The sequence below is a fragment of the Macadamia integrifolia genome, chromosome 4 (genome assembly GCF_013358625.1).
Source record: "Macadamia integrifolia cultivar HAES 741 chromosome 4, SCU_Mint_v3, whole genome shotgun sequence".
Taxonomy (NCBI): Eukaryota; Viridiplantae; Streptophyta; class Magnoliopsida; order Proteales; family Proteaceae; genus Macadamia; species Macadamia integrifolia.
Window position 1 is genome coordinate 9,769,290 of NC_056560.1, and position 27,560 is coordinate 9,796,849.

The 27,560-nt window shown below is 37.3% G+C and overlaps 1 protein-coding gene across 1 annotated transcript; it reads left to right on the forward strand.

Annotated features, from left to right (window-relative positions):
• The first annotated feature begins 5,672 nt into the window (after nucleotides 1-5,672).
• On the forward strand, nucleotides 5,673-23,669 carry LOC122075648 (scaffold attachment factor B2-like). The gene is made up of 4 exons (XM_042640753.1): nucleotides 5,673-6,042; nucleotides 22,862-22,975; nucleotides 23,096-23,176; nucleotides 23,288-23,669. Exons 1-4 carry the CDS (start codon nucleotides 5,782-5,784, stop codon nucleotides 23,360-23,362), a joined length of 531 nt encoding a protein of 176 aa, XP_042496687.1. The 5' UTR covers nucleotides 5,673-5,781; the 3' UTR covers nucleotides 23,363-23,669.
• The last annotated feature ends 3,891 nt before the right edge of the window (nucleotides 23,670-27,560 follow it).

Genomic DNA, 27,560 nt, shown 5'->3' on the forward strand with positions numbered 1-27,560 from the left:
TTTAAAAGAAAAAAATCTTTTATAAATAATTGGGCTTTAAGTCAAAACCCTTTTTTTTTTTTAATATCCGATATTGTTCACTGTTACGAACAGTGCACACTGTTCCAACAGTGTTCACTGTTACGTGAGTAGTGTACATAAAAAAAAGTTTTTTTTTTAATTGGTACTATTCACTGTTCGTAACAGTGTTCATTGTTCATAACAGTGTTCACTGTTCACGGAACAGTGAACGTACATGATAAAAAAAAAATATTTAATTGAAAATAAAATTAATAGATCAAATACATAATCTTTAATGAAGTTAATGGAGTGTCTCCCCACTAGTAGGGAGGCTCTGATACCACTAAAGGTGCGAAATGATTTGAATCGTCCCACTACTAGGGTCAAATATTTATACATTCATTAATGGAGGGGTGTAGATCATTACCTGAAACTCCACGAGTGCAGAACCTCCATGTGATCTTAGCCCTTTCATAGCGAGTCCTTCCCACACGTACAACTTTGCATTCCCTTTGAGTCCAAGCTCCTCCTCAATCGTTAGGGTTTTTCACACAACCCTAATTACCACTCAATTACTAGTATAGAGATTAAGCCGTTATTGAGAAGGAGAGGAGCACGACTATATATAAGAGGAGAGAATTAGAATCCTATATCGCTTTGGTTTTTAGAGTCTATGTCTATCTCCAATCAAAATCCCTATTAGTTTAGAGTTATAGATAAACCCCAACTTTGTCATAGAGATTTCCTACTTAAAGTCCTCATAAAACCAATATTATCATTATTAATAAGATATTAAGTAATAAATAATATAATAATTCATTTTTCCTAACAGGTTGGACGGTGTGGGGATGAGATTTACAGATGGCATTGAAAAGGGCAGGGGGGACAGCGTGTGACGACCAGGAGATAGTGGTCTCGAGGAGGTACGAGAGCCCAGCTTTGAAGAAGAAAACTCCATATACAAAGGCGACCTTAGGCCAAAAGGGTAGAAGAAATAGAGAAGGAACCTCGCAAAAGAGGTAAAAAGGTTATCTGCCGACTCAAAACTGACAACAGAGGAAGAATGAAAGCAAAAACAAACAGAAAGAGAAAGCAGGAATAAAAAGGGAGAGAGAAACGGCTTGGGATAGGATAAGAGAAAAATAGAGGGATAATAGCTATTGGATTGAAAGAGTTAGAAAACCAAATGGTGGGAAGTGGGATTACACTCACGGGGAAGAAACGAGGAGAGAAAACAAACATAAACTGCCACCAGCTGTCCAGGTCATCGGGATGCAAACACAGTGAAGAGGGGGAGAGAGAATTCAAGGTGAGAATACAGGTGGATGGGAAAGGGTGAAAAGGTTAAAAGAAGTAGAAAAAGGAGAAAATAGGGAACGACACCAAGAAAATATGTGAAAAAGCACAGAAGTTAAAGGAGACCTAGGAAGGGGAACGTGAGAGAGTAATGAGTCCTCATGGAAGAAAGCTTTTTGTGAATAAGTATTATCATATATCATGGATAAAGAAAATAGCTACCATTTGGGGTTTCCTTGTGTAGTCATCCGTGCAGTTAAAGATAATTTAACGGTTAATTTTTAAAATCACACCACTTTGTGTGATTTAGATCATTAAATTGTCATCTTCTAATTAGGCATTTTCTATAGAAGAAGAGGCTCGGGTCAAATTTCTGATTGCACAACTCTCGTAATTAAAAACAATGTGAGAAGAGAGAATAGTTTCCTGTCTTCAAACTCAAGATTTAGGCTATCAAAGAAGTTGCAAGCTTTGGTCATCACATTTAGTGCTGCATTTCTTCGAAGAAGCGTGCCAATAGTGTGTTCTCAGAAACCTACACATTTGTGTTCTCAGAAACCTACACATTCCCCTCTTAGATTGACTAGTATGTGCTCATCATAGAGATCCTTCTTCCTACTTAAAAACTTTGTATCAAATCGCTTCGGCCACCACCTTCAAAACTAAGAAGAAGCACATAAAAATATCGCAAAATGCCATTGGATTAAAGAGCATACTAATGACAAAATAGAGCTTATGTTAGTTAACAAACAAGTTGGAATCTAGGACTGACAAATGCCATTCATTCAAACAGGGAAGTCATTTACTCTGCCAAGGCAAGAATCAAAGACTACAGCTTAAAGTCAACGATTTCAGTTCAACCCATCAAAAACATTAACAAGAATCGTGGTTTTAAAATAGTTGACAGTATACTGATGCGTCAGATTCTAACTGGGTCCTTCCTGTGTAAGGGTCAGAGTGGGTCGCCGCAGCACATAATGCCTAAATTAGAATCCTTGCAATAGGTAAACTTAGGGATTGTTTGACAATGTTCCGTTTCTGTATTTTCTTGTTCTCAGAAACGAAGAAAAAGTCTAAAAAACGATTGATTAAGTTGTTTCGTTTCACCAGTTTCTAGAAACATAAATAAAAATTTATGTCTATTTATAGTTCTAGAAACGAATTTGATGAAACAAGTCTTACTTGTTTCTTCGTTTCTAGAAACGAATTTGGGAGAAAAAAAAGTCTATTGTGCCCAATAAATTTCTCAACTATTTAAACCTAAAAAGATACAATCGAACCCTCTCTCCCTTTTGGGCATTCGATGATACCATTAGATTTTTCAATGGCATTATTTCTACAAAAAACGTTTCGAAAAACAGATTTATCAAACATCAAAAATAAAAACGTGAAAAATCGTTTCTGTTATTTCTAGATACATAAACAGCAGAAAACGGTGCCTTAATTTCCAAAAAATCAATCCGCTTTTTTAATGACTTACCTTTGCTATTTATAGGCGTTGGACTGTCGCAGTTTGTAGAGAATCCTAATTCGTCAAATAACTGATGTGGGAGCTGATCCCTATCCTATAGGAAGATTTCCTTAGAATATACGACTTGGCCAGGGAACTCGAGAAGATTTGTCCCAGATTCCTCGCGCCTAAGTCGGGTTTGATTCATTGTTTGAGGGACTCCCAAAAAGGGCAACTTCTTTGATCTAACTGTCGGACGGATTCACTGGGATTAGATGAGCTGACAAGGCCCACCTACCTGTCATTGTGAGATATCCGGGATTGACCCTAAATAATGGGGGGTAGTTAGGCTTTGCAAGAGGTCTACCTAGTGGGGACGAGCCATGGACTTGTCCTAAAAGGGGACTGAGCCGTGGGCTTGTACCTAGGAAGGTCCGGGCTATGAGTTCGGACACAATATTTGGGTAGGCCTTTCAAAGGGTGTTTCCTTGGGAGCCAATCTGTTGAAAAGACATCTATAAGAGCGGGGTACACTCTTAGGCTCATCACTTACAAAAACACAATGTTTCAACCATTTGAATAGAATGTCTAGCTCTCTCCTAGTTACGAACAATTCAAGATATAATCTTTAGACAATCAAACATCCAATTAAATCGATACAATTTAGTTTATTAATTAAACTATTTAAATTGGGTATCCAACATAATTTGCATAATTTTCTTATATACTGTGTCAGAATAATCTATGTTTTTTCTCTCAAAAAGTGATTCTCTGAATCATTTTGCTTCCTAACTAGTTTTCAGTGAAAAATAACAGTTAAAACTGATGAAAACCAGCCTCTACTGATTCAACAGCCGGGTTTTAGAACCATGAATCCTAGCGTTTCACATTTCGATGTATTTGGTGCCAAAAGGGGCCCCACACATAGGAAGAAAGCACAAAGGTTTAATCCCAATTACCCTCCTTCGAATAATAATATTGTAGAATATCAAAAAGTACCACATGACTAGATTAAAATAATAGATTAAGAAGAAAAAGAGGAAGGATCGTTACTAGCTTCGGCACCGTCTTGGGCCCTACGGCTCTCGTTCTCCTGCGTGTTGGTAAGCCCTTACTTTCTACTCACTAGCTAGACTTCTCCGCTAAGCATCCTTCTCCCTGGAAAAGGAAAATATACCAATACTCATCTCGACATTTCAACAAATATTACCTCTCCCATTATTTGTCTGCCAATTGTATGATTACATAGCGTATACTAGTGCCTTTTTGTCTCTCCCCGTCTCTCTCTCTCTCCTTTAAGACAGATAAACATAACGAGGTACTAGCATATACACTAGAAGGAGAGTATTCTATCTAGGAGCGTGACCCTTGCATCAATGTGAGGGCCAATGGGATCGTACTTAAAAGAATCAACAACGCCTTTCATTGGGGGTGGAGTGATCATTTTACCTCCTCTTGAGTCTAAACGTAGGTGCCACTCTTGGATAAAGTCTTTTTTCCATTGTTTTTATTCGGGGAAAAGGACTCTGTCGAGGAGTGTGGGGACCCAAACATAGAGGGGAGCGAAATGACCCCCCTATGAAAAGTGAAAATGTCTACCCCATTAATGTTTTCAGGTGTGGTACCATTGCCCTTGCATAGGTGCAGGAGCCACTCTTAGACGGATCAGGATCCTCTTCATAGAGCGCATCGCCCATAAAGGCTTGGTTGTGTGACACATGACTTACACAAATCTAGTGGTTGAGAATTTGAAGCCTTATTTTTACCCACTTAATTAACCCATCAACTGCCTGCTTCGACCCTAACCTGGCAACCTCACCTCGACCTAACCTACAAGTCTTCTTTGCTAACCTCCATGGCCGCCAACTTTTTTTTTTTTTTTCGGTTTCACTTGAATTGATTTGTTGTTGTTCTACTTCTTCTGAATTCCGATTTACCCGAAACTTCATTTGGGTTCTTTTCCAGACAGATCTCCGTATATTGTTTGACACAAAAGGGGTTTTTGAAATTTCAATTTTTTAAGAATTTTTTTGCTGATTTTTCCCTCATTTTTTTTTCCCCCATTTCTCAGAAAAATATTTATCCTGCAGCAGCAAGCTTTCATATACATTTAGGTTTAGAAATCCGTCCTTGTTCTCTGCAACACCACTGTATCAAAAGCTTAGATAAATGTTCGCATTTAGGTTTCCAAGGTTTTTTCCAGTTCTTCTCCTAACAAGTTTGAAGATTAAAAAGAGCTGATAAGATTAAAGCTTGTCTGTAATGGGGTTCTTTCGTCTTAGTCTTTGTTCTTTTCTCCAAAGAACTGAAATGAAGAATTTTAATAATAGAAATGGATACAGATCGAATTCGAATCGAATATGTTTGGATCCGGATATTTCCTGATCGGATTTGATTACCCCTAAACGAATACAAATGCGAATTGAATTCAGATTTTCAATTATCCGTTTACTCTCTGACTTATGTAATCCAGACATTCTTCCCCCCAATGAATATAGTTTGTTCTTAATCCATCTTTCTAAGTCTTTTTAACTCTTTTCCTCATTCTCTAGAGCTTGTTTAAACTTCAAAAACCCTCAAAATCATGAATTGATTATTTAATCAGATCGAATAATTATTTTTCGGATAATTCAGATTTTATTTCGAATACCCTTTAACCAAATAGGGATACCCTTAAACGAATACGAATGCAAATTCAAATTCGGATTTCGACTATCCATTTACATCCTTATCAAGGTGGAAGAAGGCTTGATCAACTTTTTCCTTTTTCTTTCTTTTGGAAGAAAAGCCTGACCAACTTTATGGAAAATAAAGTAGTGATGGGCATTTTTGTCATTTTATGTTTATGCAAGTTTTCTCATAAAGTATGCTAGTTGGCGTGAGAGACCTTTAAAGCTATCCTATGTTACTTCGTTTATAAGCACCAACAACAACAGGAGAAAGAGAAACAATCATTCAAAAGCAAAGGCTGAGAAGAGAATATCAAAAAGAATTCCAAAGAGAAAGCGGTGTTTCCCTACAAAGTAGAAACTGAGATGCAAACACAAAGGCTGCAGAATTGGGAGCAGCAACAGGCAGAACAGATGCAGCGGGTCATCAAGAACATCGAAAGGGCACCAAAGGAAGAGAATAAGGATGATGATGATGACGATGATATGTCAAGATCATCCAGTTTCACGACCTTTGGAGCAAAAGAAGAAGAGATTGAGAGGAAGAAGATGGAGGTGAGGGAGAAGGTTCAGGCACAATGGGGTCGTGTCGAAGAAGAGACCAAACGATTAGCAGAGATTCGCCAAGTAAGTTCCGAATAATTCACTCATGGCCCGGTGAAGGTAAGTTTCCCTTGACGGTCCATAAATTTGTATCATATTATGTGTGTATGTAGAAAAAATTGCCTCTTCGTGGCCCGTCAAGATAAATTTCCCTTTACTATTAGTAGTATTTTGCATGACATTCGTTTCCTTTTGAAGGAGTTTTCCAGTTCTAAGTTTTTCTATATTAATTTCTAGGGAATTGAAACCAATTGCCAATTTCTTTGGCCTGGAAGACCCTGTCCGTAGTGTGTGGAATAGTGCGGATCAGGTACTCGTACGAGAATGATTCTTGTATGGTGTTTGATCTACACTTGGTATTCACTAAAAAAACAAACCAATTAAAAGATGAGAGAGATTAAATGGAGTCCAAGTGTGTGGATCAAACACCGTACGAGAATGATTCTAGTGCGAGGACCTGATCTAGACTCATTATCCACTCCATGGTTGAAAAAACCTTGTAGTCCTTCTACTTTGTGCTACTCATGTTTCAATGAATAGTCATCTTTCCACCCAAAAAAAAAAAAAAAGAGGTTCCCTTGACTATCAATAAAATTGTCTCGTGGTAAAATGTCACAATTCCAACAATTGGTAGATAGATGATAGTCTGGATAAGTCACTTGTCAATTTTAAGATTCAAATGCAACATATATTCTCTCAAAGTAGTGTTATGCATTCCCATGTACCTCCATGCATGTTTACAATACTCTGACCAAAATTGTGCATTCTCCATAGACCTGGATTTTCCTAACACCATTTTTTTACTTGGAAAATTCTTTTGGCTGGAACTTGACATGTAAGCATGAGTCACAGTGGCCTACTTGTCCCAAAATTTGAGCCACAATAGATTGTTGTGTATATAGATATATAGAGGGAGAAAGAACGTTGCTTGTCTATGTTCCTCTCGTCTAGACACAACGGCCTATTTTCAGGGGGCATCGGCATCTTTCTACAACCTCTAAAAATAAGGCGCTATGTCTGGGCATGGGAAACACAGACCAATGGCCTTCTTTCTCCCATATATATATATATATATATATATAGAGAGAGAGAGAGAGAGAGAGAGAAGAAAGCTACCTATTCACATGGCCCTTGCACCAGCACGGGGGCCAATGAAGGAACATGTAGGGGCATCAACAAAGAGGGAATTTTCATTTTGTAAGTGGATGGCAGTCATTTCATGGGGATTGTGTCAAGGCATAGGGAACGCGACCAGGTAGTGTTCTTTTTCCTATACACAAACATATGTATTATATATATATATATATATATATATTTATGTATGTGCAAGAGAATGTATGATACCCTACTGGTGTAGGTACACACTAGTGTGCAGGCTAATGGGATGGCATGCAGGAGCATGTTTAGCTCGGGGCAGCTAGGTCTTTTCGCATATACTTTGTCTAGGTTTGTACCTGTGCTAGTGGGTAGCATTCTTTCTTCTTCTTCTTCTTCTTCTTCTTCTTCTTCTTCTTTTATATATATATATATATATATATAGATTACAGGATCGAGATATGCTAAAATCCAGGGAAATAGTGATCTCCTGGTTCTGTATAGCAATCAGAACGAGATAGGTGCAATACCTTACTCCGATCCAGCAAGGAGACTAACACTGAGATGGGTGCAATACCTTACTCAGAACTAATTTGTACTTTAATTAAAATAAACAAGTAAAGAATTATAATCACAAACTGAAATAAAGGATATGGAATTGCAGAAAATTACAAAAGATAAAAAGCTGCTTAACAAGATCTATATCTTGGAATCAAGAGGCACGACTGTAGGCTTTGATCCAAGGATAGAACAAGAAGCTGCTATATGCAGATGCAAAAAAGAAGCTAATAATGCAATCAAAGGAAATTACTTTGAAATATATCTTTTGAAAGTAAAGTTACAATATTTGGAGATTGGTTTGGGTAGGCTTGGGTTGGAGGATTTGAGAAGAAGAAGGATGTTAGGGTAGGAGTCTTTGAGCTGTGGGTAGCTAACCTTTGATGGACGATCAGACTTGGGATGATCGGAGTTTGGTGAAGTCCGGTGAGATGCTCGGAGAGATCTTGGAAGAACTTGTGGAGGCTCAGCTTGCTTCGGAGCTTCTCTCTCTAAGTCTTACTAGTTTGGAGTTCTAAAATCTCAAGTCTAAGATTTCAAGTCCAAAACTTCAAGTGATTTGAGAGAGGGGTTGGTGCTCCTTTTATAATGTAAGGAGGCTCATTTGGATTACATGTGGATTTGGGTTGTATTTGGGTTTCATTTGTTGCTGTACCAAATTAGGTACTATTTGACATTTCATTTGTCACTATTTGAAACTGTACACTTGAATTTGTATTTGAGGTGATCAGTTGCTGCCGACAATTGTAGAACTGTTGGCGCCGAAAGTTTAATGTTGCTGTCAACCAATGATTTGGAATCTTTGATATGGTTATTGTTGACAGTTGATTTGGAATCTTCAATGATCTTACCACGGCATTCCACGTGTCAGGGACACTGTTCTCCGTATTGGTTTGATCAAGAAATTTGTATCCTATTTATTTGAGCCGGATATTGGCCGGACTGTCCTATGACCTGGGACAGTAACAGTACCCCCTTTCCTAGTAAGGTCGTCCGGGGTTATCTGACTAGGTGTGGTTTAACGACTGCACCTTGTCGGCTAGTTTATAACCGTCTTAGCAGACGTTTTGGACCAAACTCATGGTTTGGTTGATGAGGACTTTGTATTGGCTGCCCGGCGAGTCCGACGGGAGGTAACTTCTTTGAATTTACTGGAGGAAGACGCCTTGGAGCTGTCAGGGACAAAGTCAGGGTCCACCTCATATGGATCTTGCCCATAGCAGAGTTCATGGGCAGGAACAAATCTTTGCATAGATTTGAGACTGTAGGCACCATCACTGGAGCCTTCATTGTCTTCATTGTCTGAGTCGGAACCAAGTTCGGCTAGACGAGCACGAAGTGCTTCCTTCTCACTTTTGATACTTGATTTTGAGGAGCTTTGTATTGTTGGAACAGGTTGGAGACCTGTGAGGCTTTTGATTAATGCATTCTTTTCACATTTGGAGACATCACAGTTGTCCCACCATTTGACATTGAAAGACCGGCAGAGGACTGGGGCAATCCAGTCATTTACCTGGTAATCATAAATTTGGTATTCCCAGAACAATATCCATGCAAGGCGGCAATAGAGAAAGAATCTGAGAAGATCAGGTTGGTGAGGTTGGGGTGTTGTATTTTGACAAAATATTTGAAAAGAATCCTGGATTTGAGGTGGTAAAATTTCTACCATGGGGCCATATTGATCCCACCATTTGGGAAACCAGTTGGGAGTTTGGTTGTTAAACCTGTATTCAAAATAGAAGAACCAAGAGTGGCGGTTGATTCTGTTTTGAAAAGAGAAAGCTTTAAACCAGGCATCCTGGTAATCCATATAGGTATAATTTGGTGGGGAAAAGGTATTTGAGAAGCTTCTTGGGTTAAGGGGGTGAGTCCCCCAGTCTTGGAGAGACAGGATTTTGCAGATGGTTACAGTTATATGTGTAACCAGTGTTTGGTCATTTCTGTCATAATTAAGTTTGAATCTAACATAATCAGTTTCTACAAGAATATACTCGTAAAATTCTTGATGCTTTGCCTGGGAGTTGGAATGGTGATTCCAACCTTTGTAAAATATTTGTTGTGCCATCATAATTGGTGAATCAAGATATTTGAACAAGGGTTCTTCAATAGTGAAGAGGTCTTCTTTGCATGGCTTTTCATGATACTGACTTTTGAGTTTGGAACCTTGGGCAGTTTGGAGAGGTTTGGCTTGTGTAGTTTGGAGGCTAGAACTAGCCTTATTTGTGGGTTGGATAGATCCTGTGGTAGAGCCTACTACCACAGCATGAGAATAAGGTGTTTTGGTAGTAGCTATTTGGGACTGGCTACGAGTAACAATTTGGTTTGATGGTGCAGCAGAGGCTGCAGAGGAACCATAGCTGGATTTGGTTTTGACAATAGAATTTGAGGAGGTGGACTCCTTAGGGGGAGCCATCCTGATGAGATTAATTTGAAGAGTCTGGCCCTGTAAGAATTCACGGGTGAGAAAGTCAGGGACAGAATTGGATTCTCCTTTAATATATTCTATTTGAAATTCAAAAATTGATAATAAAGCTTGCCATCGGGCAAAAATTTGTTTTGATGCAAGATTTGAAACATCATTTTGTAAAACATATTTAGCTGCGCTACAATCAACACGGACTCAAAATGGTTTATTTAATAATGTATTTTGAAATTTTTGTATGCAGAGAACAATCGATAAAATTTCTTTTTTGATTGTACTGTAATTCTTTTGAGCAGAATTTCATATACCAGAAGTAAATTGGACTAATTGTTCTTTGTTATTATCAGGGAGTCTTTGTTTGAGAATTCCTCCATATCCAATATCAGAGGCATCAGTCTCAACAATCTTAAATGCCTCAGGATTAGGGATAAATAAACAAGGAATTTCTTTGACAAGTTTTTTGATTGTTTGAACGGCAGTTGTTTGGGTTTGAGACCAGGGAGTTGGTTTCTTTTTAAGCCGAAGATAAAGAGGTTCGACAATCTTACTAATTTGGGGAAGAAAATCACGAACGTAATTTAAACTTCCTAAAAATCTTTGCAATTGAGTTTTATCAAGGATTTGGTCAGGGAATTTTTCACCAAAGGTGATGACACGATCGATGGGGGTAAGGGTACCTTTTTCGATTAAGTGGCCAAGAAAGCTAACTTTGGTAAGGAAGAATTCCATTTTTCTTTTTGATAAAACAAGACCATTTGATTTAATGATTTGATAAAATGTTCTTAGGTGTTTGAAATGTTGTTCTACAGAATTTGAGAAAACCAGGACATCATCAATATAGACAATGGTGAATTGTCCATAAGGATTGAATATGTCATTCATGATTTTCTGAAATTCACTGGGGGCATTTTTGAGGCCGAATGGCATTACGTTCCATTCATATAGGCCAAAGGGGGTTGTGAAGGCTGTTTTATAACGATCCTTATCATGGATTTGGATCTACCAGAAACCAGACTTCATATCGAATTTGGAAAGATTTTTGCTTGATAAATTCTTTGTAAAAGATCCTTTTGATTTGGGATAGGATATCTAACCCATTGGAGGGCATCATTTAAAGGTTTGTAATTAACTACTAACCTGGGAGTACCTCTTTCTATTTCAGCAGCCTTATTGACATAGAAGGCTGTACAACTCCAAGGTGAGGTACTAGGTCGGATAAGTTTTTTGGCTAAGAGGTCATTAATTTCTTCTTTGCAAGTCTCAAGGAGAGTTTGATTCATTTGGGCTGGTCGTGCTTTAGTAGGAATTTGAAGATCTGAGAACCCAGTAGCATATGGTAGGGAGACCATATGCTGCTTTCGATGCCAAAAGGCATCAGGAACATCAGAACAAAGATTGGATTCAAATTTTGATCTAATTTGATTAATTTGTTGGATGGTCTTGGTATTTTTGAGATGATCAAAGATTCTTTCATGAAGAAGCTCTGTTTTGAGAAAATTTAATTGTTTAATTTTCCTAATACTTTGGTCATTAGAATTTTGGGCTTGTAAAAATGGGAAGACAATCTTTTGTCCTTGAAATTTTGTAGAAATCCCATCTTGGGTTATTTTGAATGGTTTGATTTTTTCTAAAAATGGTTGACTAAGGATTATAGTTTGGTCAAGATCTTTTGCAAGGATGAAAGTTTGGGGAAGGCAGAGGCCTTGGTTGCAGACATGGGTGTTTGAAAGTTTGTATTGAACATTCAATCCAGATCCATTAGCCGTATTAAGGCGTTGGGTAGTTTTTTCATAGAACTGGGTAGGGATAACACCTTCATTGATGCAATTGGCATTAGCACCAGAATCAACTAAGGCAATGGCAGAAAATTTAAACGAGGCATTAACAACTAAGGTTATGCGCACATACCAATTCTGACATGTTATGGTGGACACAAAACCAGGGACTGTTAGGTTTGGTTCAACAAGTTCTTGATTAGCAAAAGGATTTATTAATGGTTCGTTGTTTGAAGTTGAAGTTTGTTGGTTTTGATGTCGGTTTAAGAGGGCTATCTGTTGTTTAATTTGTTTTATTTCATACTGCAAAGATGCAGTAGTGGTTTTAAGGGATTTGATCCGACCAGAATGATCAGGAATAATGGGTTTTGATATTTTATCAAACTTTTGCATTATTTGATGGAGATTGTAAGGCTGAGGAGAATTTTGGGTGGAAACATTGTTTCTAAGATGCTCAAGGCAGCCTTTTTATGTTCTGGGTCTGCTAAGCTATCAATATAATCAAAAATATTTGAATTTGGTGATGCACGAAGCATCCGAACGGATTTGGGAACACAGTCTTCACAGCTAAGACCAATAATACAAGAATCACAATTGCATGCTTGAAAATTCTCATTATTGGAAGAACTGGAAGAATTATGTTCAGAGGCTTGAATTTGGTTAAGCTTATAATTTTCATCCTCAGAAGAAGATGAAGAAGTTTCCTGGAATAGAGCAAGGATTTGAGTTTTATCTTGTTCAGAGATTTGTAAAGAATTGATTTTATTTGAAACTCTACAAAATTTGGCAATATGACCAGGTTTACCACATTTAAAACATCCTTGTGTGGTTTTATCTGGATTTTGATTCTTAAAATTTTTAGGTGCCTTGAAAGGCTTCCTATATTTGTTATATTTTGGTTTTGAAGGAGTTTTATGGTAAAACTCAGGGGTTGTAAAAGGTCTATGAGACACATATTTTTTGGATTTGTGGAAATTTTTATAAAATTTGTGAGAAGACTTATGTTTATGTTTTGATGGAGGTCTAAGAGGTGGAAATCCAAATTGTTCACAGAATCCACCAAGTTCACGTTTATAAAATTTGTTTTCTTTATGGATTTGTTTCTTAAGCCTAATGTCAGTACAGAGAGCAAGGCCCTCTTCATGAATAAGACTAATGATTTGGCCATAAGACATTTGGTCATAGGGAATAATCCCATCATTTTCCTTCCTAAGACGTTGTTTGATTTTCTCAGAGAACAAAGTTGGCAGACCTGTAAGGAATTTTTCTTTCCAACAGGGAAGGTTTGCATCAGGTCTGGTTAAGACTTTGGTTAAAAAAGTATCTTTGTACCATTTGAAATCATGTAATTTCTTACATCTAAGGTTTGATAATTGTTCAGCTGTTCTATCTTTGAGACGAGAAGGATTTCCTAAAAAGTAATTTGCAATGCTGAAAATAAGAGTATTAACAGCATCCTCAATAGGAATACCTTCACCATCAAGAAGGGGAACTCCTTCAGGAGTAATTTGAACAGCCATTAAAATTTCTGTTTTTTGGACGTCAGTCAGGACATAATCCCACCAACCTTTGAGTTGGCCTGTGAAGCCAGAAACAAGCAAGGTAGTCACAGCACTATCAGGTGTATTCTTGATACGGTGTGCGTTGCTAACCATAGTCATTTCTTGGAGTTTGTTCATGAGATTATGTTCAGACAGACCATCTATGTTCCATTTATAGATGATACCACTTTGGTAGGAAGCCTGAGGAGCAGTTCCTCTAGCTTCAATTTGTAGATCAGGGAAGACTGGGTGTTGGTTTGAACTTTGACCAATTTGATTAATTTTGGGATAGTCATCTTCTTCAGAACTTGAGGAAGTATCTGAAGAGCATCCTTTAATAGTAAGAATACCTCTATTGTTTGATTCAGCCGAAGGTTCATTTGAGGGCTGGTTTTGCACTGGTGTTTGAGGATCACCTAAATGTGCTTCAGCATCATTAAGGATAGTTAAACATTGGTTAATTTGATCTAAAACAAAAGATTTGTTAAGGGCGAGTTGTTGTTTTTGAGGAATACTATATGGTTTGAATAAAGAAACAGAAGTTGGAACCGGAGCCGGTGTCATAGATGAAGAAGTTATTGGTTTTGGTTGGACAAGGTTTTCAACTCTTGAAAGTTGATTGCCTATGGTTTGAAGACTTAAATTTGTAAAATTTAGTTGTTCGATTTGTCTTCGGTTTGGGTCTTCTTGTTCAGCAATTTTGAACGGAGAAGCTATTATCTCATTATTTTTGTAGTTATGTTTGATGCTTTCTACCGGAGGATGGATAGCATTAGTGGTTTGTCCTTCATAAAGAGTCCAGGCTTTATGAGAAGTGGTTTGAGTACATACTTGATTATGCCAGGGATAGTAAATATTATTATCCTGGGCATAGATATCAAAATATGTAAAGAAGAAAACATTTGTTTTGAGATTTGTCATAAAATTATACCAACTTGTCCTAATTTGAGCTTGTTGTTCAAGATTAAAGGTTCTTAAGAACCATTCACGTTTATCTTTGTTTTTTGAAGATTCAAAATCTGTTCGAAGTAAAGGTTTGTCAATTTGATAATTTGTTTCTACTTGAATCATGTAAAGTCCACCATTTTTTGGGTCTTTAGGAGGAGGAGGTGGTTCAACCTCAGATTGAGTAGGGGACCTTTGATCATGGGTTTCAGAAGGGGTTGTTTCAGGAACAGTAGAGGTAGTTTCATAAGTTCCATGAACAATATTTTGATTAGTTTGGACCCCAACAAGGTTGGGGATAGGTGAAGTTGTCCTATTTTGAGAAACCCATTGGTTTAAGTCAGAAGAAGTCGATGCTTCAGAGCATGATCTTCTGGAGCTTTGGTAAGTTGGAGGGGGCGCTTGTCTGTTAAACCTAATAGCAACTAATCCGTCTGAATCCTGGGAAATGGAACGGATACTTGTGTTTGAAACTTGAGGGGGAATAGCAGTCGTTTGCAGCTGCCATTCTTCAGGGAAAGAAATATCTTCCCAACGGCAAAGTTTGGGATAGACAATTTGACCCTGAATACAATCAGTTTCAAGGTAAAGGGTTTGGCCTTTTGAAGATGTTCTTTTGGCACGAGGTTGGAAAGATTTCATAGCTTTGTATTTAATGCGATGGATAATGGAAATTGGGATGGTTCCATGCATTAATTTGTAACCATGAGTTTTAAGATTAAGTTTGAGTGAATGTAAGATATTTGGGTCTTCTAAAGCTATGGACATGTCAGGATAGACATCGAAATGGACAGGTCCATAACAAAGACTAGTTTCAATGGCTCCCAGGAGGGAATCATTGAACTCAAGGAACCTTTGGTCACGAAGGGCTAACAACATAGAAGTGTTAAGTCCTTCACGGTGAAGAGGTTTGATGGCCACTTGAACTAAGCCAATATGGACATCATTATATTTGCGGTCTTTGTATAAATCTTGTAAGGTAAGTGGGTAAAAAAGTTGGATTTCTTGTGTTTGTGGGGTAAAATTTATAGTTTGTTCTACGGTCTTGACTGTTTCGAGTCCGAACCAGTCTCGATCATAGAGATCATTTCTTGAAATCTTTGGCATATCCCAACTTCGAAGTCGTCGGTTAATTCTTGAAGTTTGTTCATCATAATCAAGCACATTAGAACTTATGCTTGCCTCACCTGCCGATCTCATTGACATGGAGCAGGGTAAACGATTCATATTTTGAGAAGTCTTAAACTTGGGGTAGCCACCTAAGTTTAAGTTTTAAGATGGTATTTTCAACATAACTTGGGCACAAACGTGGTCTTACACTCTTCTGCCACTCCTCCCAAGAGTCCAAAGGCATATACCGCGTCGAAAAACTTAAGAATTAAAATGATTACACAAAAGAAAAGAAATCTGCAAAGAAATAAACCGAATCCACCACCACCGTGGCTCTGATACCAGATTACAGGATTCAGACATGCTAAAATCCAGGGAAATAGTGATCTCCTGGTTCTGTATAGCAATCAGAAAGAGATAAGTGCAATACCTCTTCTGCCACTCCTCCCAAGAGGAGGTTTATTTCTTTGCAGGGATTGGATTCGGTTTATTTCTTTGCAGATTTCTTTTCTTTTGTGTAATCATTTTAATTCTTAAGTTTTTCGACGCGGTATATGCCTTTGGACTCTTGGGAGGAGTGGCAGAAGAGTGTAAGACCACGTTTGTGCCAAAGTTATGTTGGAAATACCATCTTAAAACTTAGACTTAGGTGGCTACCCCAAGTTTAAGACTTCTCCAAATATGAATCGTTTACCCCGCTCCATGTCAATGAGATCGGCAGGTGAGGCAAGCACAAGTTCTAATGTGCTTGATTATGATGAACAAACTTCAAGAATTAACCGACGACTTCGAAGTTGGGATATGCCAAAGATTTCAAGAAATGATCTTTATGATCGAGACTAGTTCGGACTCGAAACAGTCAAGACCGTAGAACAAACTACAAATTTTACCCCACAAACACAAGAAATCTGACTTTTTGATCCACTTACCTTACAAGATTTATACAAAGACCGTAAATATAATTATGTCCATATTGGCTTAGTCCAAGTGGCCATCAAACCTCTTCACCGTGAAGGACTCAACACTTCTATGTTGTTAGTCCTTCGTGACCAAAGGTTTCTTGAGTTCAATGATTTCCTCCTGGGAGCCATTGAAACTAGTCTTTGTTATGGACCTGTCCATTTCAATGTCTATCCTGACATGTCCATAGCTTTAGAAGACCCAAATATCTTACATTCACTCAAACTTAATATTAAAACTCATGGTTACAAATTAATGCATGGAACCATCCCAATTTCCATTATCCATTGCATTAAATACAAAGCCATGAAATCTGTCCAACCTCGTGCCAAAAGAACATCTTCAAAAGGCCAAACCCTTTACCTTGAAACTGATTGTATTCAGGGTCAAATTGTCTACCCTAAACTTTGCCGATGGGAAGATATTTCTTTCCCTGAAGAATGGCAGCTACAAACAACTGCTATTCCTCCTCAAGTTTCAAACACAAGTATCCGTTCTATTTCCCAGGATTCAGACGGATTAGTTGCCATTAGGTTTAACAGACAAGCTACCCCTCCGGTTTACCAAAGCTCCAGAAGATCATGCTCTGAAGCATCGACTTCTTCTGACTTAAACCAATGGGTTTCTCAAAATAGGACAACTTCACCTATCCCCAACCTTGTTGGGGTCCAAACTAATCAAAATATTGTTCATGGAACTTATGAAGCTACCTCTACTGTTCCTGAAACAACCCCTTCTGAAACCCATGATCAAAGGTCCCCTACTCAATCTGAGGTTGAACCACCTACAAATCCAAAAAATATGTGTCTCATAGACCTTTTACAACCCCAGAGTCTTACCATAAAACTCCTTCAAAACCAAAATATAACAAATATAGGAAGCCTTTCAAGGCACCTAAAAATTTTAAGAATCAAAATCCAGATAAAACCACACAAGGATGTTTTAAATGTGGTAAACCTGGTCATATTGCCAAATTTTGTAGAGTTTCAAATAAAATCAATTCTTTACAAATCTCTGAACAAGATAAAACTCAAATCCTTGCTCTATTCCAGGAAACTTCTTCATCTTCTTCTGAGGATGAAAATTATAAGCTTAACCAAATTCAAGCCTCTGAACATAATTCTTCCAGTTCTTCCAATAATGAGAATTTTCAAGCATGCAATTGTGATTCTTGTATTATTGGTCTTAGCTGTGAAGACTGTGTTCCCAAATCCGTTCGGATGCTTCGTGCATCACCAAATTCAAATATTTTTTATTATATTGATAGCTTAGCAGACCCAGAACATAAAAAGGCCTGCCTTGAGCATCTAAATTGGTCAAAGTTCAAATCAACACCCAGTCTTCCCTGATCTACAAATTGAAGCTAGAGGAACTGCTCCTCAGGCTTCCTACCAAAGTGGTATCATCTATGAATGGAACATAGATGGTCTGTCTGAACATAATCTCATGAATAAACTCCAAGAAATGACCATGGTTAGCAACGCACACCGTATCAAGAATACACCTGATAGTGCTGTGGCTACCTTGCTTGTTTCTGGCTTCACAGGCCAACTCAAAGGTTGGTGGGATTATGTCCTGACTGACGTCCAAAAAACAGAAATTTTAATGGCTGTTCAAATTACTCCTGAAGGAGTTCCCCTTCTTGATGGTGAAGGTATTCCTATTGAGGATGCTGTTAATACTCTTATTTTCAGCATTGCAAATTACTTTTTAGGAAATCCTTCTCGTCTCAAAGATAGAACAGCTGAACAATTATCAAACCTTAGATGTAAGAAATTACATGATTTCAAATGGTACAAAGATACTTTTTTAACCAAAGTCTTAACCAGACCTGATGCAAACCTTCCCTGTTGGAAAGAAAAATTCCTTACAGGTCTGCCAACTTTGTTCTCTGAGAAAATCAAACAACGTCTTAGGAAGGAAAATGATGGGATTATTCCCTATGACCAAATGTCTTATGGCCAAATCATTAGTCTTATTCATGAAGAGGGCCTTGCTCTCTGTACTGACATTAGGCTTAAGAAACAAATCCATAAAGAAAACAAATTTTATAAACGTGAACTTGGTGGATAAAACCCATTATTCCTGATCATTCTGGTCGGATCAAATCCCTTGAAACCACTACTGCATCTTTGCAGTATGAAATAAAACAAATTAAACAACAGATAGCCCTCTTAAACAGACATCAAAACCAACAAGCTTCAACTTCAAACAACGAACCATTAATAAATCCTTTTGCTAATCAAGAACTTGTTGAACCAAACCTAACAGTCCCTGGTTTTGTGTCCACCATAACATGTCAGAATTGGTATGTGCGCATAACCTTAGTTGTTAATGCCTCGTTTAAATTTTCTGCCATGGCCTTAGTTGATTCTGGTGCTAATGCCAATTGCATCAATGAAGGTGTTATCCCTACCCAGTTCTATGAAAAAACTACCCAACGCCTTAATACGGCTAATGGATCTGGGTTGAATGTTCAATACAAACTTTCAAACACCCATGTCTGCAACTAAGGCCTCTGCCTTCCCCAAACTTTCATCCTTGCAAAAGATCTTGACCAAACTATAATCCTTGGTCAACCATTTTTAGAAAAAATCAAACCATTCAAAATAACCCAAGATGGGATTTCTACAAAATTTCAAGGACAAAAGATTGTCTTCCCATTTTTACAAGCCCAAAATTCTAATGACCAAAGTATTAGAAAAATTAAACAATTAAATTTTCTCAAAACAAAGCTTCTTCATGAAAGAATCTCTGATCATCTCAAAAATACCAAGACCATCCAACAAATTAATCAAATTAGATCAAAATTTGAATCCAATCTTTGTTCTGTTAGATTCAAACTTAATTATGACAGAAATGACCAAACACTGGTTACACATACAACTGTAACCATCTACAAAATCCTGTCTCTCCAAGACTGGGGGACTCACCCCCTTAACCCAAGAAGCTTCTCAAATACCTTTTCCCCACCAAATTATACCTATATGGATTACCAGGATGCCTGGTTTAAAGCTTTCTCTTTTCAAAACAGAATCAACCGCCACTCTTGGTTCTTCTGTTTTGAATACAGATTTAACAACCAAACTCCCAACTGGTTTCCCAAATGGTGGGATCAATATAGCCCCATGGTAGAAATTTTACCACCTCAAATCCAGGATTCTTTTCAAATATTTTATCAAAATACAACACCCTAACCTCACCAACCTGATCTTCTCAGATTCTTTCTCTATTGCCGCCTTGCATGGATACTGTTCTGGGAATACCAAATTTATGATTACCAGGTAAATGACTGGATTGCCCCAGTCCTCTGCCGGTCTTTCAATGTCAAATGGTGGGACAACTGTGATGTCTCCAAATGTGAAAAGAATGCATTAATCAAAAGCCTCACAGGTCTCCAACCTGTTCCAACAATACAAAGCTCCTCAAAATCAAGTATCAAAAGTGAGAAGGAAGCACTTCGTGCTCGTCTAGCCGAACTTGGTTCCGACTCAGACAATGAAGACAATGAAGGCTCCAGTGATGGTGCCTACAGTCTCAAATCTATGCAAAGATCTGTTCCTGCCCATGAACTCTGCTATGGGCAAGATCCATATGAGGTGGACCCTGACTTTGTCCCTGACAGCTCCAAGGCGTCTTCCTCCAGTAAATTCAAAGAAGTTACCTCCCGTCGGACTCGCCGGGCAGCCAATACAAAGTCCTCATCAACCAAACCATGAGTTTGGTCCAAAACGTCTGCTAAGACGGTTATAAACTAGCCGACAAGGTGCAGTCGTTAAACCATACCTAGTCAGATAACCCCGGACGACCTTACTAGGAAAAGGGGTACTGTTACTGTCCCAGGTCATAGGATAGTCCGGCCAATATCCGGCTCAAATAAATAGGATACAAATTTCTTGATCAAACCAATACGGAGAACAGTGTCCCTGACACGTGGAATGCCGTGGTAAGATCATTGAAGATTCCAAATCAACTGTCAACAATAACCATATCAAAGATTCCAAATCATTGGTTGACAGCAACATTAAACTTTCGGCGCCAACAGTTCTACAATTGTCGGCAGCAACTGTTCACCTCAAATACAAATTCAAGTGTACAGTTTCAAATAGTGACAAATGAAATGTCAAATAGTACCTAATTTGGTACAGCACCAAATGAAACCCAAATACAACCCAAATCCACATGTAATCCAAATGAGCCTCCTTACATTATAAAAGGAGCACCAACCCCTCTCTCAAATCACTTGAAGTTTTGGACTTGAAATCTTAGACTTGAGATTTTAGAACTCCAAACTAGTAAGACTTAGAGAGAGAAGCTCCGAAGCAAGCTGAGCCTCCACAAGTTCTTCCAAGATCTCTCCGAGCATCTCACCGGACTTCACCAAACTCCGATCATCCCAAGTCTGATCGTCCATCAAAGGTTAGCTACCCACAGCTCAAAGACTCCTACCTTAACATCCTTCTTCTTCTCAAATCCTCCAACCCAAGCCTACCCAAATCAATCTCCAAATATTGTAACTTTACTTTCAAAAGATATATTTCAAAGTAATTTCCTTTGATTGCATTATTAGCTTCTTTTCTACATCTGCATATAGCAGCTTCTTGTTCTATCCTTGGATCAAAGCCTACAGTCGTGCCTCTTGATTCCAAGATATAGATCTTGTTAAGCAGCTTTTTATCTTCTGTAATTTTCTGCAATTCCATATCCTTTATTTCAGTTTGTGATTGTAATTCTTTACTTGTTTATTTTAAATTAAAGTACAAATTAGTTCTGAGTAAGGTATTGCACCCATCTCAGTGTTAGTCTCCTTGCTGGATATATATATATATATATATAATGTTTTACCCCTTTTCCATGAGATTCTGCTACACTAGCTTCTTGCAATTGTCTCTTAAATTTTGGGACATATTTTGGTGCTACAATATCCCTTAGGCAAGTTTCGAGGATAATCATGTATTTTACAACTCACCTATTTTATTACTCAGTTGAGAACCTAATAGTGTTCCTTTTGTAAGTTTTGGTACTTACTCAACCTATACTGTATAGAAGAAAGGGGGTGGGGGCCATATCTTCTTATTCCGTTCTTTGTCTAAGAATTGAGAATGACTAACCTTACATTGATAAATTTGAAAGATAGAGAACCAAGTGAAAAATATTGTACTTGTTTCCATAGCAATTGGTCTAAATTGTGTTACTCAAATCCTTAACAATGGGCAAAGTAAGAAAATGTTTAATTTTAGATTTTCAGTAAATGATGGTGGATCCTAATCTAAATGTCTATATTTGGGTAGTTCTTTAGAGACATGGGGAGGGTTAAATTAAATGTCACTGGTTATTTAGAATTAGTATAGACAAACTTAATTTTTTGTATTACAATAAAGGTCTGTTTTTTTTTCCCCTCCACTGGAGGGGTACACAATCAGACAACGATCTCTTACCCATTAGTTTTATGGCACATAATATTTGGCACAAGTATTGTTCTTCCTTGTAACATTTGTTGAACTGAGCATGACCTCTCTTCAACTCACATTTTGCTCTCTTTTCATTTATGTGTGTGTATATGTGTTTTTTTTTTTTAATTATTATTTATTTAACATTTCATAACATAATCAATTAAGGCAATCATCCACACAAAACAATAACATTCATGATATGTCAACAATCAACGATCATTCTCATGGAACGAAATCAAAACGATCACTTCTATAACAATATTTTCATAACTATTTTAGGAAAGTGGAATGGTATTAGAATTTTCTTAATTCTTAGTTATGGTGGCATGAATGATAAATAGCATTTACATAATTATTTGGGTTAATTTCGATATTAATGATATTTTTGTAATTATTCAATTCATTGTCTATTTAATTCAGTTTGTTACAATAATTATTTATTAAAGGATGAAATATAATTAATATAAGTTTAGACAACTCTCTCTTTCTCAAACATATAGCCACACATGCATTTGCACGTGTAATTTTTCTAGTATATGTATATATATGTGGAAAGAAACGTGTTCGTTCGCGTTCCCATGTCTAGGCACAAATGGGCACGAAAACACCCAACATGCATTGGGCAGCTTGGTCTTTTTATGCCTATCTCTGTGTTTAGGCGTGGGGAAAAAGAAACTTGAAAGGTAGCGTGGCCCCTGTGCCCAGACACATCCCCATGAAAGGCAAAAATTCACCATTGTTGATGCTTCCTTGTGTACTTACACCGGCCCATGCGGGCCTAACTCTGACAAATGTAAATGCAGCCAGAAGATGGTCCAATATTACATAGTTGCTTTGTATCCGTTGATGCAATAATGGCATAACATTAAGAATAGTTCCAATGCCTAGCTTCTGTTTAATTGCTAACTTGTCAAATCCACTTGGAAGTATGATACGATTCAATACATTAAATTTCTTTGCTCAAAACAAAAAACAATTTCATAGGAGCTTGAAGTATTGGCGGATGATCCAATGAGGAAGGAAGTTGCTCCAGTACGTAAAAAGATTGATGCAATAAACCGAGAGCTGAAACCCTTGGGACAGAGCTGCCAAAAGAAGGTGACATTTGATATCATCAACTTCATTGGTGATATTAGTACCTCCTACTTTTAGTATTATTGGTAGCTATTTGGTATGATTTCGATTTCGGATTGAAGTATGATTTTTTATTGGTTACAGGAGAAAGAATACAAAGAGGCACTTGAGGCTTTCAATGAAAAGAACAGGGAGAAAACACAACTAATTACAAAACTAATGGAGGTGAATATATATAAGAAATAAAATAATTTTTTTCTTCAGCAATTTTTACATACTCGTTTCTAAAACCATCTTGTTTTTGTTCTATTTTCCTTGTCTGATCCTGTGACTTAGCTGGTAAGCGAAAGTGAGAGACTGAGGATGAAGAAGCTTGAGGAGCTGAGCAAAAATATTGATTCCCTTCACTGAGAAATGATCATGTTTATTCTGGATTAGGCTTGGGTTTCTTTGATTTGACATTTTGTAATGTTAATGTTTCTGTTTCTGTTTCTGTTTTTGTTTATGTGATCCATTTGCTTTTGATGAGGTGTTATTTGTAACTAATTAAGAACATCCTAACTTAATCCCATTCCAAAAATCGAAAGTTCAAACAATTGGGACTTTTTTGGAGATTGGATGCAGTTCCTGATTCATGATCTAGCATGTACAGAATGAAAACTTCTTTCTTGATTCTACGAGAACTTTTATGAAAAAAGCGTTTCATTTGCCTCTCTTCCATGGAAGTTTCATTTCCCAAAATGTATCCTAAATTCTTGTAATTAATTGCAGAATAAATTGTTGTGAAATAGAGTCCCATTGCATTCAGTATATGCCATATTAAGTTTTGTAAACTGGAGCAAATGCTCTTGCCTCAATTAAGTTTCTCTGGTTGCATGTTTAGTCAGATTGATGATGCCATCTAGCTTTTTTGTTTGATCTGAAGGGACAGTGCATTGGATATTGGGTGCTCCCATTTGATCTAGAATGCATTCTTAAAGTCAGAAAATAGGAAAAACCCGGTTTCATATTACTTTCTAGACCTAGAATACATACCAAACACAGCTTTTCACTGCACAATAGATGGACCTAGACCCATCATCTGCTGCTATACCACACACACCACCACCTAAACACCAGCTACTGGGCCAATTCACTCTCCTCTTAACCACCTTTTACCCCATATGCCACCTATCAAGCATACCACCCTTTACACCCCCTCCCTCTTAAAGCTCGGAGCAATGTCAAGATGAAACATGAAGCCGAATCACACTATGGTCCCTGTCCTTCCAACCAAGCAATGGAGTAAATTACTAGATTACTAAAAAATGGGTTTCGGTTTACCAAATTACCCACCTAATATTTTGTTTAACTTAATTACTCATATATATATATATATATATGGGTATTACTAGGGGTGTCAATTCGAAGCCTGCACCAATAGGCCCGATCGATCCCAACATATTTATGGCCCGACCTGAACTGGCCCAATTAATAAATGTTTATAAACAAGCAGTATACGGTGTAGCCACCTAGCCCAACGGGCACCCTACCGGTCTGACACATTTATAAGCCCGACCTAAACCGATTCCTTTAAGCCCGACCTAGCCCGACCTTTTAATATTACTTGAAATCCTTATTTTGCCACCGATAAAATTGAAGAATGAAGCAAAAGTCCAAGTAATTTTCAAGATGAACAAAAGATTGATTGATGACAGACACCTTTAACAATAGAAATTTAAATTTTAAAAATGTGATTGTGGTAGTGAATTAATGGTGCGTTTGAAAGATATGCTTGAGGCAAAACTGTGCTTTCAGTGGAATAAGCTTAAGTACTTCGACTATTGCATCGACATTGGAAAGGCCCGTTTAAGACCCGTTTAATGTCCGTTTAGGGATAAACAAGTCTGTAGCCTGGCTAACGCCCAATTGAGGCCCATTTATGGCGGCATGAACATAGCCTGAGATCGATAGGCCCAATTATAAACCGTACCATGTCCGCCCTAGCTAAGCTTGTTTAGCTAAACGGGCATTCACAGTTCAACCCTAAAATTGGTTGAGACCTGCTAGGCCCGATTGAGACAGGCCAATCCCTACCGGTTGACACCGTTAGGTATTATAAAACTATCCAAAATAGTGCCTCACCCGCACCACTCACCCTTGACTTTCCTCTTCCTTGTCTCCATTCACCACTCTCTCTCCTCCAACCATTTCACACATTTCTTAGACCTTTTTTTTTTTGGGGGGGAGTTTTATGACAGTCATATCTTATTACAATGGACTAATATCATGGCAATGATTTGTATTTCAAAGTAGCAAGGTCTATTGCCGACGTTGGTAGTATGGGGAGAAAGTGTAATAAAAATATATACCAATAGGGACTTTCAGGTTATGCCTTTTGTAGTGTCATCACTTTGTGCAATTAAAGATAACATTAAAGGCCACCTTTTTAGACCACACCACTTAGGAAGATTAAGAACATTGAATTATAATCTCCTAACTTAGCCTATCAATATAAAGAGAGGCTATGTTTGAAACCTAATTTGCACTACTCGTTATATAAAGTGAGACTACAAGATTGAAAAGAGAAAAAGCGGAGTCTTCTTCTTTTTCAAGCTTGGGAATCGGGTCATTAAAGAAGGTGCAATTGACAATGACCTTGTTTGAGTGTTGCACTCCTTTGGAGGAGCACACCTCGCGTGTTCTAGGTAACCATTACATCCCCATAATTGGATTTGTGTGATGTGTTCATTGAGATCTTCATTCCTAAAATTTTTTAATGAGATATTGTCTTGAATCACTTCTACCACTACCTTCACATGGTATCAAAGCGGGTTTCTTTGATGAATACATCAATGTAGTATCACTTTGCCATCAAAGTTATGTATATAGGGCTTAGAAATTGGATTTCTATTTCTTATTTTCCTCATTTTGCCTCTTCATCAAATTTTGCTTTGAACATAGACATGGAAATCACCATAGTTTATCAATTTTTGAAGAAAGGGAGAGAGATAAAGAGAAGAGAAACATGTAACTGGAGATCACACACATGCTGTTTTTACTGCCACAACCATACAAATCCTTACAATGAATTGCACCAACAACAATGGCCCATACATATCCTTACAACGGAACTGCATCATTGAAGATCAATCAATCTCAAAAGAGGATTATAGTGTGATCAAAAATTGTTTTCAATTACTTTAGATAATGCTACTGCTAATTCTATTTTGTTGAGCAATTGAATTTTTTTTTTTTTTAAGAATGGTCTTCTATATAAAATATTATATTTTCATAATAGGTGTTGTGCATATATTCTCAATCTTATCGTATAGATTAAAATCACACAGATGAATATGTGATGTTGTTTTGATCTAATGTAGCCTATGTGAAAGGGTCGCAAGGAAGGAAAATAAAATTCTTGGAAATATATAAGTAGTTAGGATTACAAAGTAATAAGGGCTTACATGGAGATGTCTCCACAATGTAGAACTCAACTTATCTCATGGTTGAATTTGTCGTATTTTATTATAAAGCATTTGAGAACCTTGGACTAGTGGATGACAATTTTAAAACTTGTCTTAGTCCTAATCAATGGTTGAAGATTGAGAGATTGACTAGTTTTTCATATGCCTTCTATGCAATTATTGTTTTGTTTTCTAGTTCCAAGTATCCCACAACAAATTTATATCTTGAAAATATTTGGGAGATTCACAATACAAGAGATATCATGTTCCTTTAATTTATGAAGCTAATGGTAGTAGAAATGGGGAAGAAATTCGACAAATATTGGAGTGATTATAGTCCAATTTTAGCCAATTCTTTAGTGTTTGACCCTCGTTATAAGCTTAGTTTTGTGACTTAGGTATTTTCTAGTTTTTCAACTTGGACTTAAATGTATCTGCTGTGTGCAAAAATGTGAAATATACTTTGTATCAACTATTTGATGAGTACAAAAATATACAACCAAGTGATTATGAGGTTCCTACATTTATTCCTCATCCTGAAAAATCTAGAACAAGATCTGTGAGTAAATTTTAAGTCTTCTTGTAATTTTGATTTATTTTTGAAGTTACAGGTTTTCATATTCATTGCTAATCTTATTAATGTTTCATGTTTCCCAATTTCCATAGAAATTTATGACATTCGTGCTTGCTGAGGTGGATTTTGGAAGTAAATCTCATGTTGATGTATATATAGATGAACCCAAGATCCCATTTAATGATGATGATGATGAGTATGATGTGTTGCCATTTTGGAATGCAAATGGATCAAAGTATTCAGACGTGGTTCGAATGATTCATGATGTCTTGGCTATACCAGTTTCAACAGTTGTCTCGAAGTTAGATTTTAGTACGGGGGGCCGTGTTATTAATAAATATCATAGCAAACTTCTAACTAACTATGCTGAAGTACTAATATGGCTTCGGGATTCAATGTTTAATATAGATTTCAGAGGTAATTTTCCATTCAATAGTTTCTTTCATTTTTATATGCCTTGGTTGCTTAATTGGTATCTTGCTTTACTTTGCATGTGGCTGAGCCTTTTGATGATCCTGTTGACATAGATAATGCGTTCGAAAATGTACTAGAACTATTACACATTGAAAGGGAGAGAGGTGCACCTATA